This window comes from Geotrypetes seraphini, chromosome 6 (assembly GCF_902459505.1).
Source record: "Geotrypetes seraphini chromosome 6, aGeoSer1.1, whole genome shotgun sequence".
NCBI lineage: Eukaryota > Metazoa > Chordata > Amphibia > Gymnophiona > Dermophiidae > Geotrypetes > Geotrypetes seraphini.
The window spans coordinates 205,238,698-205,256,591 of record NC_047089.1 but is presented as its reverse complement, the minus strand read 5'-3'; the positions used below and the strand labels follow the sequence as shown (position 1 = coordinate 205,256,591).

The window sequence follows — 17,894 nt, the reverse complement described above, 5'->3', positions numbered from 1 at the left end:
CCTCCCCTGGTTGGCTTCTTTTCTAGCTATCTGAACTGAGGTGACGCGCGACCTGACTCGGGCAAGAAGGCACTCGCAAACTTTGAAGATCTTCAAGCAATTTTGCTTGCGAGGCTGTCCGCTATGGGGCTCCATAGATGACGTCACCCACATGTAGAGAATATCTGCCTCCTGCCCCTGGATAACACCTGTTATGGTAAGTAACTGTGCTTAATGTACGTATAAATGAAACAGATGGTTCAAAAGATAAGGTTTGCTTTTATTAAAGGGGTAATGTCAGCTTTTAGGGCTCCTTTTACTAAGCTACGTTAGGGCATTAACGCACGGAATAGCGCGCACGCTAGATGCTATCGCCAGCATTGAGCTAGTATTAGTTCTAGCTGCGTAGCGCGGGTTTAGCGTGCGCTAAAAACGCTGACGCAGCTTAGTAAAAGGAGCCCTTAGTTTTGAATAAGGATCTTAAAGACCAGCTGATGCCTGTGAAAATTTATCAGATGATCCTTTTCGCCATTCTTGCCCTAAGCAAGACCAACCTTCTTCTGGATGTTTGCTGCCATAGCCTGAACTCGGCACACTTTTTTTCTCACCCCTTATCAACCTTCCAAACAAGTCTGGGCAGTCTTGCCCTTTATCAACTAATCCCTAGTTCCCTGTAATCTGGTCTAGACCGCCTATATCTCTGGCTCCCTCTGGTCATGTGGCTTTCTGCTTCCATGCAGTATCCACCACATTTTAGCTCTCCACAGCCAGGACAGGTTAAAAAGCAGACAGTCCAGAAATCTACTGAAGTTTCACAGTGTAGTGCCATTCAGTGACATTTACCATTTCACAAGACACATGTATATTTATATTTAAAGAAAGGCTGAACAATTAACGTGTCAATAACGCGATTAGCACATGAATTGTTTGACAAAATTTTTAACAAGATTAATGAGTCTGGCTGACAACACTTCCAGTGCACTCCACTTTGGCCTAGATTCACTAAACTCACCGATCTGGATCGTTGTTGGGAGATTTGAGGCCAAGCGACCAATTCACTATAGATTCAGCATTCAAATGATCTGATTGGACACCCCCCCACAAGCGATCCCACAGATTACTGTAGAGAAGTGGTCTCAAACTCACGGCCCACCAGGTACTATTTGAGGCCCTCGGTATGTTTACATTACATTACATTAGGGACTTCTATTCCGCCTATACCTTGCAGTTCAAGGCGGATTACAAAAGAGCTAACTGGACATTTCCAGTGAAGTTACAACAGTTTTGGGTTTTTTTTTAATTTTGTTTTTTTTGGTTACAAGGGAGGAGAGGTAGCTGGATTAATTCCGGAAGAACTTGCAAATTGGATATTAAATTGACTGTACGTTACTGTGTGATATAACAAATAGATTACAGTTAGAGTACAAATAAGATTACGTTAATTTCAGGGATTTGAATACTTGGTTAGTGTTTTGGGGAGGAAGAGATTATTTAAGTGGAGGTTTTGGGGAAGAATTTATCTAGGAGGAGGGGGAAGGGTTGGGTTAAGATATCTGGATAAATTTTTTGAAAAGTAGGGTTTTGATTTCTTTTCGAAAAGTTTTGAAGTCTCCCGTTGCCGTCAACAGGTTGGAGATGGAGTGGTTAAGTTTTGCTGCTTGCGTCGCCAGAAGGTTATCAAACATCTTTTTGCGCTGAGTGCCCTTGAGTGGAGGGAAGGCAAAAGGGTTCGGAGTTCTTCTTTGTCTTGAGGTGAGGATCTGGTTTAGGCGGTTATTTAGATGAGGGGGCGGAGCCGTTTAATGCTTTGAATAATAGACAGTAAAATTTGAATTGAATTCGTGCTTGCATAGGTAATAGCCAGTGAGAGTCTAGGAAGGCAGTTGTAATATGATCATATTTTCTCAGGGAATAGATCAGTCTGAGGGCGGTGTTTTGTATAGTCTGAAGTTGTTTTATCATGTTGGCAGGACAAGGTAGATAGAGGGAATTGCAATAGTCCAGTAGACCTAAGACTAGGGATTGGACAAATAGCCTGAATTGTGCTGGGTCGAAGAGTTTTCTTATTTTACGTAGATTTCTCATAATTAAAAAAGCTTTCTGGGATGTTTTATTGATTTGAGACTGCATTGTGCAGCATCTGTCTATCGTTACTCCTAGGAGTTTGAGTTCGGGCTGTATTGGGTATTTGGTGTTTTTAATTTCCAGTTCTGTAATGGTGGGAGTTTTGGCCTTTTCGAGCAGAAGGAATTTTGTTTTATCTGAGTTTAGTTTCATAATCACAAAAGTAAAATAAAACAGTTTCTTGATCATATGTCTCTTTAGCTATAAATTACAATATTATTATTAAGACTTACCCAAAAGTAAAGATTTATATACTATAAAGAGTTTTACCTTTTGCAAAATTGTCATTCCTTTAATAAGACATTAACTATTTTTTCCTGAGGCCCTCCAGGTACCTACAAATCCAAAGGGTTTGAGTTTGAGACCACTGCTGTAGAGTGATCGAGACACATGAGCAGATTATCCTTGTTGGTTGTAGATGCGATTTTCGCATGCACTTGTTGTGATGCTTTGAATAGTTTTTGCATGTCTAGTTGAAGAGCTAACGTGTGCCTACACAACATCGGAAATGGGCTTTACCTGCAAGAGACACTGCAGCACCCACTGCCAGCCCTCGACGGGACTTCCAACAGCAAGCAGCAGCAGCTTTAAATCCATCCACACTAAACTTCACGAGCCCTGCTCCTGCTCTGCATTTAGGCAGGGACCTGGGGGCCCACTCTCTATTTCATAATGTCCACCCAATCAGCACTACAGGGGGAAAGAGTTCCTCCACCCACAGAACGTTGTGCAACCAATCATGTTAGGTGCTTCCTGTGGCTTGTGGCCCACTTCTGTTAATTCCTCCTCCCTCTTGAGCTTGGCTGCAGTCTCCCATAGGATAGAAAATATAAGGGGTTGGGCAAGAGCAGCCAGATATGGAACAGAACACACTTTAAACCCATGGGTTAAAACTACGGGTTCGCACTGCACAGCGCTTTTTGCAGAATATATGGGGAGTAATGTACAGTTTTATTTTTATTTTGATGGTTGTTTTGTAACCTCGATACTGGGATTTCAGGGCGGCAGAGAGCAGGAGAGTTGGCAAGGACAGTAAGCGACTGGTCCTCAGCAGTCGCTTCATTTTGGATCGGCAAACCCAATCGGTGTTTCTTCTTCTGTTTAATGAATTGATGGCTTCCTACTTATGCATGCCATTTCCCCTCATTTGCATGGGCGGATCAGATTGGGTGGGAGATTTATCGGCCAGAAGGTTAGTGAATCGGGTCGGGGTACGATCACAAACTGGTCGGGACACAATCTGTGAATCTAGGCCTATGTTGGAGGAACGTTGTATTATTGCTTCCTCTCTTGCCATTGCCGCCACTGCCCACTCCTGGAGAGCTGCCTTGCTGCTGCTCCATTGCCCCTGCCACAGATTCCCGGAGAGCTGCCTTGCTGTCACTGCTGTTGCTGCCACCACCACCCCAAAGAGCTGCTGTTGCTGCTGCCACCGCCACCCACTCCCAGGGAGCTGCTGCTGCCTCCCACTCTCAGGGGGTCGCCTTGTTGCTGCTGCCATGGTCCACTGTAGCCCTTTCATCCTTCCCAGTAACCCTTTATAGTTTGCTGGCAGTGCTAGTGATTAAAGCAGAGCACTTCCGATAAGCTCGCCGGCTCTATTCTCTCTGTCTCTTCAGTCCCTGCTACATTGGAACAGAAAGTTACATCAGCTGTTCCAGTGTAAACAGGGGCTGAAGAGATCATGAGAGGTTGAGCTGGCAAGCTTGTCAGCAATGCTATGCTTTAATCGCTAGAACTGCCAGCAGGCTGTATAGGGTTACTGGGAGGGAAGGAGAGCAATCTACCCAACCTGACCCGGGGGTTGGAGGGAAGAAGGGGAAAGAGGGATAGAGACCTGACCACAGCAGGAGGGGGGAGGGAGGAAGGAGAGCGAGAGATAGAGAGACCTAACTATGGAGGAAGGGAGGATAGAGAGAGAGGGGAGAGGAGACCAAACTAGGGAGGGAGGGGGGAGGATCGGATCACAGGAAGATTTGCTGGGAGAAGGAGATGCAGGTGGGGGAGATAAGGTGATGTTTGAGAGGGATGGAGATATTGGTGATAAGAGGGAAGGAGAGAAATGGTGAGCACAGAGTGGTGGGCAGAGGGAGGGAAGGGAAGAGAGGGTACCCATGGAAGAGAAAGGGTAGTGGGATGATGGTGCCCATGAATGACACGGAAGGGAAGAGAAGAGACAGAAAGTAGACAGATTTGAAAAGGAGGAAGAAAAGTTGATCATAAAAGATGGATATAGGGCAGAAAGTAAAGAGAAAAAAAAAGAGTGAATAGACAGAGATGCGGAATGATATGATTAGACAGATAAAATCACCAAACAACAAAGTTAAAATAAATTATTTTATTTTTAGCTTAGTAAGGAGGGTAATGGGATTTGAAATAACACTTTTACATTACATTACATTAGGGACTTCTATTCCGCCTATACCTTGCAGTTCAAGACGGATTACAAAAGAGCTAACTGGACATTTCCAGTGAAGTTACAACAGTTTTGGGGGTTGTTTGATTTTTTTTTTGGTTACAAGGGAGGAGAGGTACCTGGATTAATTCTGGAAGAACTTGCAAATTGGATATTAAATTGACTGTACGTTACTGTGTGATATAACAAATAGATTACAGTTAGAGTACAAATAAGATTACGTTACATTTCAGGGATCTGAATACTTACTTGGTGTTTTGGGGAGGAAGAGATTATTTAAGTGGAGGTTTTGGGGGAGAATTTATCTAGGAGGAGGGGGAAGGGTTGGGTTAATATATCTGGATAAATTTATTTATTTATTTTTTTTTTTAAATCGAATTGGAATGTATCAGTTTTGAGAATTTGTCTGCTCTGTATATATATTGCACTATACAGAAGGAAATGTGAGGGGGTGCTTTAATTTAATCGATGTACAACCCTAATTTAAAAATTTATAAATTATCACAGTTTGTGACAGTATGAATAGTAACATATTTTCATGGGCAGTTTTCTATTGACCAAATCTGATGCCTCTGACTTATTTTGTTTGCTCTGTAGGTTACCCCTCTTTCAGGCCAGCGCATTTGCATTCTTAGCCCCTGCTAGAGCGATATTGAACTTGGAGAAATGGAAGTGTAACACTACAGGTAAGCATTGTGTGTGTGGCTCTGTCCTTTACATTCCTGAAATATTGAATCTCTTCAGGTTTCCCTTCCAGCCTTTCACCAACAAAGGAGCCCAAATCAGCCTGGGAGAAGGATGAGGGAAAGCGCCTCTCTAAAACAAAAATGAACCTGATCATTCATAACTGCCTTGACCTTGCTACTGTATTTCCTCTTCTGTAAAAGAAATTGTGTTTGGAGCAAGGTATAGAATTTTGGAGGGTCTCCCAAATTTTGTCCAATGAACAGAAATCTTCTGTTTCCTTTCCTTAAAGTTCAAGGTACTGCTTCTGGGTGGATACCATTAAGGGACAATGTGAAATTTTGTTTGTTTTTTTGAAAAGAAAAAAAGATAATGATTTACAATAAACTATATTTCCTACAGCTTGTCCTACCCTTGCCCATATTGCAGTCTTATGATTTTCAGCAACCAACTGTTTCTTCCTTCAGTGATCATATACATGTAAGACTTTAAGAGGAAAAAGCTGTCTGCTTTTTGTAAGTGCATTAAAAATGATATTTCTAAGTTAGTAAATACTTTACTTGTGCATATTCAGACAGGCTCCCTTTACTATCATTAAAGCAAGAGAAATTCTCATGATGCTGTTTCATTTGGGTAACCAGATCTTGCATTTCTTTGTTACACTGTTCCCATTTTACGAGATGCATGTCTGATTTAGCCATTGGTGCAGAAATTTCCTTAAAATATTCTAAAATGGAGTCTCTTTAGGGCCTGTCACCTTGAAGGATTTTGTTTTACAAGTTCTTCAGTAGATCCCAAACATTAAAGAAAGTGCATTTAGAATCTTGTTTCTTAGAACTGCAAAAATATGTTCAGCTCCTAACTTGTTTCGATCTACTCCATTCCTCTAAATCCTCTATTCCTTGACTTTATTTGTCTTTGCAGTTTACGTGAAAGATAAGGGCACATGTATGCCACCTGCAAGGTCTGATCAGATCAAGTAACTCATCTCCATGTGCTGTTGTGACAAGGAATGTTCATAGAATATAATTAGCCTATTACCATATAAAGAAGCTATTATTTTTAGAACTTTAAAACATTTTATTTTCTAATTTCACTCGCTCAATAAATTAGATCCTTTACCATAGAAACCATATACATAAATTCACATATGTATAAATGAATATATATATATATATATATATGTGAATCTATGTATATGGTTTCTATGGTAAAGGATTTAATTTATTGAGTAAAGTGAGTGAAATTAGAAAATAAAATGTTTTAAAGTTCTAAAAATAATAGCTTCTTTATATGGTAATAGGATAATATCTGAAGCTATTAATAGATTATTGGTCCCATTGTATTATGTAGAATATTAGAAGTTATGATGTTATTTTGTGAAAATGCATTCCCCCTGGAAGGTCCCTCCTCTCAGAAACCGCCCGCAAACGCTCCTACAGCCACTTCATTCCCCAACTCTGGAACCAACTCCCCAACTCAGACTACAAAACTCAGACTACAGAACTCACTAATGACATTCCAGAAAATAGTAAAGACCCTCCTCTTCACTAAAGGTCACCCTCAGTCTATACCCAACCCCCTTAAATCCCACCTCTACCCTTCTTTCTCCATTCCAATCTTCTGCCTAAATTTCTGTATAGTCCACTCTCAGCCTATACTCAAATAACTTGTATCTAAACTAAACTACTTATATTTAAACTACTGTTCTTAATTTGCTGTATAGGCCCTATATCTAAACTGCTACACAGTCTCGTATGTCCAAGTATTTAAATCTACTGTATAATCTTGTATGTCCAATTCACTCCATTGTGAATGTTTATTTGTAAACCGTTCTGAGCTACTTGGAGGACGGGATAAAAATCTAAATAAATAAATAAATAAAAAGAACCTTGCTGAAATATATCGTGAACAATCATAACTTCTAATATTCTACAAATACAATGGGACCAATAACCTATTAATAGCTTCAGATATTATCCTATTACCATATAAAGAAGCTATTATTTTTAGAACTTTAAAAAGTTCTATTTTCTAATTTCACTAATTTTTAAAATTAACATTCCCTATATCTTTTTTTTTTTTTTTTTTTTAATTGGCAATTTTTATCCACCCTATTTTGTAGTCCTGTAAACATTTCTTTGCAGAAGAGGGGAAGTAATTGGGTGACAGTTTTGAAAATTCCATATGTGTTTTACTTGCAGATTTATCATTGACTAATGAAACAGAATTGTTACATACTGAGCATATCTGGTACCCAAGGATTCGAGAGGTATTTATTTATTTAAAACACTTCTAGCTCACCTAAAACTAAGTGGGTTAAAAAAAAACATACAAAATTGCATGATAAAACACATAACAGACAAATTCAATCCATCTTACACTTGTTCATTCGTCAATTACTGCTACTTAACCACCCACACCAAAAGCTTCTATGAAAAGAGTTGTTTTTAATAACTAAGCTCCTAACGTCTTTTGCCAACCTCAGTTGTCCAGATTATTACACAAGTTCACCCTAGCCGCTGAAATGGCCATTGTTCTAGTGCTAGCATATCTTATTGAATCCCATTGGTAGAAAGATGCATTATCATTTCTGATTATAAAGATCATTGTGGTTGGTACATAACTGAAACATTTGACAAGTGCTATGAAACCTTGTGATAAATAGCATGAAAAAACAAAACTAGCACCTTATATACTACTTGAAATTAAATGGGGATGAATAAGTATGTTGCCCAAAAAGCCCTTGTGACTTTAATGAGCCACTCCTAAAAATGACCTGGGAGATGGGAAATAGATACCTGTTGATTAAGGGAATTGCATCCATTACCTGAAAGCAAGTGTTGAATGTGCACTTGATGCGAAACAGAAAATATGAAATGAAAATAAATGTTCTTATATATCAAATTTTAATTATCAAAACAGTTGGCATTCAAAAAGATCTTACACTGAAGTGTACTGAAATGTGTGTCATTTCATTCAAAAACTGCACACATGACACTTTTGCTTTCAGGTGATATGATCTTCCAGTATTCGATTATGGGTAGATTGACTTGCCAGAGATGGATACATCCATAGTTATAGTAAAGGCACCTACCTGGGCTGCTAGGCTTAGAAGGGAGTTGCCAATATGCCTTGCCACTGCTGGAACTCAGCTTGATGTGGTTGCTGCTGAATCTCATTAGAATGGGACTGGCTAGCTGGCTGCAACAGAGGAAGGGTGCCAATGCTAGTTGCTCTGACATCAGAGGGACATTCTCCTCATCCAGCTGCCTCAGGCACCACTTCTCCTGGTGACAATCTTGGATGCACCTCATGCTGTACGTATTTGAGAGTGATCCTACAGTGGTATAATGATAATCTCATTCAGGTTTAGGAGATAACTAACCACCGGATTCTGTATCCGGCGCCTATGTTGGCGGCTGCCTTAAAAGTGGCCACCAATTGCATGTCAATCACATGACAGCTTCGGTTACAGCGTCACGCTTGATTCAGCTAAGATAGGCGGCTGACATGTAGGCCCAGAAAACCCTAGCCTACATTTCAGCCGCCTTATCTATGCTGCGGAATCCTAAAGCCAGACTTTAGCTGCTTTAAGCTGATCGCAGCAGGGGAATTTATCCCCGATCAACTGAGCCAGCAGGTCAGCTCAGCTGATTGGGGGGGGTGAAGGAGTCCTCTGCGGTGGATAGAAGACCTGCCACATTCAGCAGGAGGGATGCCTACTCCTCCTGGCTGACACCTCCCCAAAATTGATAGGAATGCTCATGCCCTCTTGCCTGACTCACCTCAATCCCCCCATCTGAAATCGGCAGGAGGGATGCCTGCCTCTTCAAAATGGCGGGCCATCCCCTTCTCAGTGCATCCTGAAATGCACTGAGACGGGCCTAAGAATCTGATTGGCCTAGGTGGGAGGGGCCTTAGGAAACTCTGCAATGAGAGGGCATATGATGAAGTTAAGAGGTGATAGGCTCCAGAGTAATCTATGGAAATACGTTTTTTACAAAAAGGGTGGTAGATGCATGGAATAATCTCCCAGAAGAGGTGGTGGAGACAGACTGTATCTGAATTCAAAAGGGCCTATGATAGGCACGTGGGATCTCTCGGAGAGAGAAAGAGATAATGGTTACTATGGATGGGCAGACTGGATTGGCCGTTTGGCCTTTATTTACCATCATTTTTCTATGTTTTTGTGTTTCTATTTTGAAGAGGCAGGCCACCCGGCAGGAGGAAGTTTGCATCCCTCCTGCTGGATTTTCATTTAAGGTACGGGGTTAGGGGGGGTGTTCTCAGGCAGGAGGGAGTGGGCAATCCTCCTGTCGATTTCGAGTGGGGGATTTTGGGGGTGTCAAGCAGGAGGGAGTGGGCATCCCTCATTCTGATTTCGAGTGGAGAGATGTTGGGGGTGTCAGGCAAAGGGAGTCCTGCAAACTCAGCTGATCTGGGATAAATTCCCCTGCTGCGATCAGTTTAATGCAGCTGCGGGCTGACTTTAGGATCCCACTGCATAAATAAGTAGCTAAAATATAAGCTAGGGTTTTCTGGGCCTACATTTCAACTGCCTGTCTTGGCATGAATTGTGACTAGGTAGCTGCTTTAGCCCACCTAACGCCACATCTGATGTTAGCCACGCCTACTTTGGCATTCTGCAGCCTAAAGCAGCTACCTAGTTGCTAATCAGCACCTTTTATTTTGGCATTGGCAGACCCTTAAACCTTTTTTGCCATTTTAAACGGCGTTTTTCAATTAACTTAGGTGCCGGCCGGTTGCCTACTGATGCCTAAATTTAGGTACCAGTTTTAGAATTTCCCCCTAAGTACATAACATCTGAAAAAGAATGTTAAGATCACATAGAAAATATAGATAGCAATACTGTCTCTATATAGTACTTTATTTTTGTACTTGGTGATCATTTAAGGTTGCCTGCTTTTTGTGCTCCCAAAGTTTGAAATGTTTCTCTTGAAACGTATCTTTTTTTTTTTTTTTTTTTAACTGGTCCTTTTTCTATTTTGCCTTTTTAAAAGGAAAATAAATGTGGGCATCAAAAGAAAGCTCAGGATGAGACAGAATATTTAAAATGTTTAGAATATTCTTGTGCTAGAGCAGGGGTCTCAAAGTCCCTCCTTGAGGGCCGCAATCCAGTCGGGTTTTCAGGATTTCCCCAATGAATATGCATTGAAAGCAGTGCATGCACATAGATCTCATGCATATTCATTGTGGAAATCCTGAAAACCCGACTGGATTGCAGCCCTCAAGGAGGGACTTTGAGATCCCTGTGCTAGAGGGAAAGGTAGCTTTATTTGCAGACCAGTGGTAGTAAAATTGTGTATGGATAACATCATTATTCCTTTATGCATGAACACTGCAAAATCGCTTCGCCCCCCCCCCTTGAAATGTTATCCCTGGACTGTTAGTTTTAAAGAAGTTGGGGTTGTGGCCTTTTAGAGGATAATTGAGAAGCTTCATCTCTAAAAGATAAACACAGAGTAAAAACAGTCCAGAAAAGGAATCCCGTCAAGAGTTTTTAAAAGATGGCTTTTTTGATCAGTTACGGAGGTTTGAAGTGAGCTGAAGAAAATGTGCAGTCTTCCCCTGAGGCAGTGGTATGAGACCGCAAAACAGGATACCTGTCGGGAGTTTTAGAGCTGCAGAGCATGAGATAAGTTGTTTTTGAATTTTTCAGTGATGAAGATTTATCAGGATAAGGACTGTTTTGTTGAAAAAAATGTACCTGCATATGCCATTATTTCAGTTTGAATATTGCATATTTTTAAAGAGCAGTTTTCTATTTATGCTTTTTGCATGATGGACTGAGTTACATGGTGAATTTTTGAAAAAGAATAACAGTGGTTGGCTGGAGATATGAAGATTGATAGTATGAAAAAGTGGAGTTTTTTTATGCCTATAAAAGAATATGAGTGGAGGTTACAGCTTGGCTGAGGCTTATACTTTTTGATATATGAAGCTTTTTCTCCACTTCTTTTGAGAGTACAAGTGTACATGTGTGAAGTTTTTGCTTTATTCCTAGATAATTTTTTGAGATAGTATTGATTTCAGTTAACCCAACTTTGGATAAATGTTACACCAGGGAGTGCTAAGAAGGTAAAATTCCTAGTCATCTTAAATGACTGCTGCTTGGAGGAACTGGTACAGCAGAGAAGAGGAGGAACTATTTTAGATTTGGTGCTTAGTAGAATGCAGGGCATAGTATGGGAGGTAACTTTGTTGGCTCTGCTGGGAAATGGTGATCATAATGTGATCAAATTTGAGCTGATATCTGAAGAGACTTTGCTAAAGAAATTACTATAGTGGCACTTAATTTTTGAAAGAGCGACAACAATAAAATGAGAAAAATCATTAAAAAGGAAGCTAAAAGTATCAGTGGCAAAGGTTAGGACTGTAAAGCAAGTGTGGACATTATTCAAAAATACCATTGTGGAAGCCCAGACCAGATGTATTCCACGTATTAACAAATGTGGAAAGAGGAGGAAACGAGAACCGGCATGGCTAAAAGGTGAAGTGAAAGAGGCTATTAGAGCCAAAAAACATCTTTTAAAGAATAGAAAAAGGATTCAAATGAAGAAAATAAGAGACATAAGCACTGGCAAGTTAGATGCAAAGCATTGATAAAGAAGAGAAGCTGGCTGGGGAGGCGAGAAACTTCAAACCGTTCTTTAGGTACGTGAAGGGGAGGCAACCCGCAAGGGAGGAAGTGGGACCGTTGGATGATGAAACCAGAAAGGGAGTGGTAAGAGAGGAAAAAGAGGTAGCAGACAGGTTAAACAAGTTTTTCTCGTCGGTCTTCACGAGCGAGGACACATCCAATGTACCAGAACCTGAGGAGATTATAAGTGGGGATCTAGATGAAAAGCTGGAGCGAATAGAAGTAAGCCATGAGGACGTCCTACGACAGATAGATAGATTAAAAAGCGACAAATCACCGGGCCCGGATGGAATCCAACCAAGGGTACTAAAAGAACTGAGAAAGGAAATAGCGGAAACACTCCAGCAAATATGTAATCTATCATTGAAAACTGGGGAGATCCCGGAGGACTGGAAAATAGCAAATGTCACGCCTATCTTTAAGAAAGGATCAAGAGTTGACCCGGGAAACTACAGGCCGGTGAGCTTGACTTCGGTTCCGGGTAAGATGATGGAAGCACTTAAGGACAGCATCTGCGAGCACATGGAAAAAAATGGGCAGCTGAGGGAGAGCCAACATGGCTTCTGCAAGGGAAGGTCTTGCCTCACAAACTTACTACATTTCTTTGAGGGAATAAACAGCCAGATAGACAAAGGGGAACCCATAGACATAATTTACCTCGACTTCCAAAAAGCTTTCGACAAGGTACCCCACGAACGGCTGCTTAGGAAGCTGTGGAACCACGGAGTGGAGGGGGATGTATACCGATGGATTAAACACTGGCTGGCGGGCAGAAAACAGAGGGTTGGAGTGAAGGGCCAATACTCAGACTGGCAACGGGTCACGAGCGGAGTTCCGCAGGGGTCGGTGTTGGGACCGCTCCTGTTCAATATATTTATAGACGATCTGGAGACAGGGACGAAATGTGAGGTTATCAAATTTGCAGATGACACCAAACTCTGCAGCAGGGTTAGAACCACGGAAGACTGTGAAAACCTGCAAAGGGACCTAACGAAGCTGGAAGAGTGGGCCAAAAAGTGGCAGATGCGTTTTAATATAGAGAAATGCAAGGTCATGCATGTTGGGAAAAAGAACCCGATGTTCAGCTATACAATGGGGGGAACATTGCTAGATGTAAGTACCCTTGAAAGAGACCTGGGTGTGCTGGTGGATACAACAATGAAAGCATCAGCACAATGCGCGACAGCCTCAAAGAAAGCAAACAGAATGCTGGGTATCATCAAGAAGGGTATCACGACCAGGACAAAGGAAGTCATCATGCCACTGTACCGTGCAATGGTGCGCCCGCATCTGGAGTACTGTGTCCAGTATTGGTCGCCGTACCTCAAGAAGGACATAGCATTGCTTGAGGGGGTCCAGAGAAGAGCGACGAAAATGGTAAGAGGTATGGAAAACCTTTCATATGCCGACAGGCTAGAACAGCTGGGGCTGTTCTCCCTGGAAAAGAGGAGACTTAGAGGAGACATGATACAAACTTTCAAGATCCTGAAAGGCATAGATAAGGTAGACAGGGACAGATTCTTCAGACTGTGGGGAACAACAAGTACAAGGGGGCACTCGGAGAAACTGAAAGGGGATAGGTTTAGAACCAATGCCAGGAAGTTCTTCTTCACCCAGAGAGTGGTGGACACATGGAACGCACTCCCGGAGGTTGTGGGGCAGAAGACACTACAGGGATTCAAAGAAGGTTTGGATAAATTCTTGAAGGAAAAGGGGATTGAAGGATACAGATAGAAGTAAGGATAGGTTTTTTTTAGGGCAGGGAACACTTTGACAGGTCATGGACCTGATGGGCCGCAGCGGGTGCGGACCGCTGGGTGCGATGGACCTCTGGTCTGATCCCGGTGGAGGCAACTTCTTATGTTCTTATGTTCTAAAGCTAAAAAAAAAATATGAAGAAAAAACTTGCCAAAGAGGCATAAACTCATAGTAACAATTTTTTAAAGTACATCAGAAGCAGAAAACCTGTGAGAGAATCCCTGGGACCGTTGGATAATCAAGGAGCAAAATAGGCACTCAGGGACAATAAGGCCATAGCGAAGAGACTGAATGAATTCTTTGCTTTGATCTTACGGAAGAAGATGTAAGAGATCTAGGTGAACTGAAAATGGTTTTCAAGGGTGATGATGCGGAGGAGTTGAAAGAAATCTCAGTGAACCTGGAAGAAATACTAAGCCAAATTGACAAGTTAAAGTGTGATAAATCACATCGACTAGATGGTATACATCCCAGGGTACTGAAAGAATTCAAACATGATACTACTGATTTGCTTTATTGATATATAACCTGTCGCTAAAATGGTCTGTAGCACCTGAAGATTGGAGGGTGGTCAAAGTTGCGCCAATTTTTGAAAAGGATACCAGGAGAGATCCAGGAAATTAAAAACCGGTAAGCCTGACTTCAGTGCTGGGCAAAATAGTACAAACAATTATAAAAAATAAAATTGTGGGACACGTAAACAAACATGATTTAATGGGGCAGAGTCAACATGGGTTCAGCCAAGGGAGGTCTTGCTTCACCAATTTGCTTGACTTCTTTGAAGGTGTAAATAAATATTTGGATAAAGGTGAGCTGGTTGATGTAGTTTATCTAAATTTTCAGAAAGCTTTTAATAAAGCTCCTGATGAGGGGCGTGGCTTAGCGCGCACACAAAATGGACGTGTGATCGCGGCGCTCCTCTTTACCTGGGCAACGGCTGAATAAAAAAGTTTATCATTGTGGCTTGTATTTCGGCGAAAAAGTGTGGAGGGAAGTGCGGGAGCATGGCGAGTACGAGGCAGAGTAAAAATGAAACCGGAGGAGCGGCAAAGAGGCAAAAGTCGGATCAAGTTACTCCGTGTAAGGTTCCGCTTCCGGGGGATGAGTTGGAAGAGCTAAGTAAAGCCGAAGTTATAGGGGAATTAAGACAAATAAAACAAATGTTGAAAGAAAACGTTAACAGCATGGCAGAAATGAAGGAAGAAATATTGAGTATACATAGGCAGATGGAAGTGACAAACAAAAGAACAACGGATCTGGAAGCTAAAATGGAGGTTTTGGAATGTGCAGAAATCAGATGTAAAAATGACAGTTTGGAAATTTCTCAACTGAAAAATCAGCTGGAAGATTATGAAAACCGTGGCAGAAGGAAAAATGTAAAACTTTTTGGAATACAAGAAAATTTGGAAGGAGGAAATGCCATACAGTTTTTAGAAAATTTAATACCTAAAATACTGCAGTTGGATTTCAAACACACAGGATTCCAACAAAGCGTGTGGAGAACCAAGGGAGACCAAGGCCACTGATATTCAAGATGTTAAGATACCAGCAAGCAATAGAAATTTTAAATGCTGCCAAGAAAGATAAAAATTTAAATTATAAAGGGTCCAAAATATGGTTTTTGCCTGATTTTGCTAAAAATACAGCAAACATTAGGAAGAAATTCCTTGATCTGAGACCTCAATTAAAGGAAAAAGGATATAAATATGGGTTATATTACCCAGCAAAAATGAGGGTATCTTGTGGGGATAAATCTTTGTATTTTGTAGACCCGGAAAAGCTAAAGACCTATGTCATTTTAGCACAATGGGTGTTGAAATGAAAAGAAAAATATTAAGACTGGTTTGGTGGATATTGAACAAAAAGTTTAATATAAAGAACTATGAGACTTTGGAGTGTTGAAGAAAGAAGAATATGAAATAAAGAACAGGAAATAAAATGGACAAGGGAAAAAGACAATAAAAGAATATAAAGAAGGAAAAGCAAGAAGGATGGACTGGAAAGTCATGAGACTGAACTTTAGGAGATTGAGGGATGGATGGCTGGAGTAAAGAGTGAACAGAAAGGAATAAAGGACTTGAATAATTAACAAAAGGAGAAAAGTGAAGAATGGACAAGACAATAAATAGATGGGAAGAAGAAGAAAGCAGAATGGATAGACTAAAAGGATATTAAATAAAATGACAATTGGCAGTTCAGAGACTTAAGAGAGGATGGATATAGCTAAGAAATAAATATGAAAGTTCAGTTAATTTAATAAGTCAGTAAATGAAAAGTAATGAATGAAAGGACAACAAGAAGAAGAATGTAGAATGGACTAATTATAGACAGAAAAGTTATATGACATTTAGATGCAAGTAAAGGAAAGGAAAATGAATAATATACAAGAAAGATACATAATAAGAATTTATTGGTAATTGAAGGAGATGACTAAAAGATCAAATGTAAAGATTGATTTTGTAATATTATAGTTTTAAAAGGATTGGATTTTAATTGGAAAAGAGGAAATATTTAAAAAAATAAAAAAATTATAAAATGAAAAATTTACTTTTCAGAATGAAATAAAAATGTTTATATATAAATAGAAGATAAAAACTTATAAAATTGTAAACAATTTTTAAAGAAGTATATGAAGATATGGATATTTGCTTTTAGGTATTAAAAGGATGATAGAGGTTGATGGATTGGATTGTATGGGATATAGGAAAAATGATACTACTTTATTAAATATATGTTTATGATAGAATTTTGTTGTATGAAGTAAAATATTGGGGAAATGAATTTAAAGATTGGTGAGAATATAAAGATGCATTAATGGAATGTTAGAAATTAAATATGGTTATGGGACCTAAAGGTTAAATAACAGATAGAGAAAGTAATTATTTTAAAATGGGGAAAAAAAAAATAAAAAGATTTTATGATTAGAAGAGAGATATACTTAGATACATTGTGGAGAGTTAGTGAGTTTGTCTTAAGAAATGATAAAGGGGTTATTAATAAATATTGGTTGCCTGGGGGAGGGGGAAAGTTGGGATTGCTGTTCCAATGTGTGTCCTTAAGCAGTCATTATATTGGGGGGAGGGGTGGGAAAAAGATGGGTTTTAAAGGTATTACTAGAATGATTAAGGAAAAGATTAATAAGGGATTGGGTACTTTAGGGGTAAAAATGTGTGTCATTGAGAGAAGTTCTTTAGATATTAAATATGAAAGAAGGAAAGAAGAAGATTATGATGAGAAGTTTAAAATATATTATGTCTTTTAAGATATTTTCTATTAATGTCAATGGCCTGAATCATGTAATCAAAAGGAAAAAGGTTATCATTTTAAAAAAAGCAAACTGTGGATGTTTATTGTTTGCAAGAGACTCATCTGAATATAAAGGAATCACAGAAACTAATGGGTGGGTGGGTGAAGGAATGTTTTTTTGCTCCAGCAGCAGGCAAAAAAGCAGGGGTAGCAGTTCTTATAAATAAAAAGTGTATGGCCAATTTTAAGGTAGTAAATTCAGATCCACATGGAAGATAGTTACATATTGATATGAGTATGGGAAATAATACCCTGACGTTGTTCAATATATATGCCCCTAATTCGAATCAATCAGAATTTTTTAAAAAGTTGCAGAGTATGTTGTTACCACTGGCTGCTTCTAATTTAGTGGTGGCTGGAGATTTTAATGCTGTAATGGATCCATTATTGGATAAAAAACCAGGTAAAAGTATAAAATCTTTAGGTTTAGATAATTTGGCTCAATCATGTGATTTGAAGGATATATGGTGTATTCTTCATTTTAATGATCAGGAATTTTCATTTTGTTCACAGGTTCATAAATCATTTTCAAGAATAGATTATATTTTTATTTCATCACATAAGGTGCAACAAGTGATTAAGGCTTCCATTGATCCTATTATTATTTCGGATCATGCGGGAGTATGGATAGAATTACAATTAGATCAATTAGAGAATAGAAGACCTCTTTGGAGATTTGATAATGCATTGCTTGTGGATGACAAATGTTTGGAAAATTTTAAAACACAAATTAGTGATTTCTTTCAAATAAATTTAGTGGAGGACACATCTATTGAAAATGTATGGGACGCATTTAAAGCGACTATGAGAGGTCATATTATATCTTATTCGGCTTTTGTTAGGAAACAGATTAAAATGCAGTATATAGAGTTAGAAAAAGAAATTAAAGTATTAGAAACTAAATTGGTAAGCAAATGGGAACATGAGGTATTGCAAGCTCTTTTGAAAGCAAAAGGTAAATAT

The 17,894-nt window shown here is 39.7% G+C and overlaps 1 protein-coding gene across 2 annotated transcripts in view; it reads left to right on the top strand.

Moving 5' to 3' along the window:
- The window catches only part of SLC23A2 (solute carrier family 23 member 2), a 257,086-nt gene that overhangs the window by 135,807 nt on the left and 103,385 nt on the right, over positions 1-17,894 (top strand). For both annotated transcript variants that reach the window (XM_033949751.1, XM_033949752.1), the window contains 2 exons: positions 5,117-5,205; positions 7,408-7,475. In XM_033949751.1, coding sequence (XP_033805642.1) covers positions 5,117-5,205; positions 7,408-7,475 — 157 coding nt within the window. The remainder of the gene's footprint in view (positions 1-5,116; positions 5,206-7,407; positions 7,476-17,894) is intronic.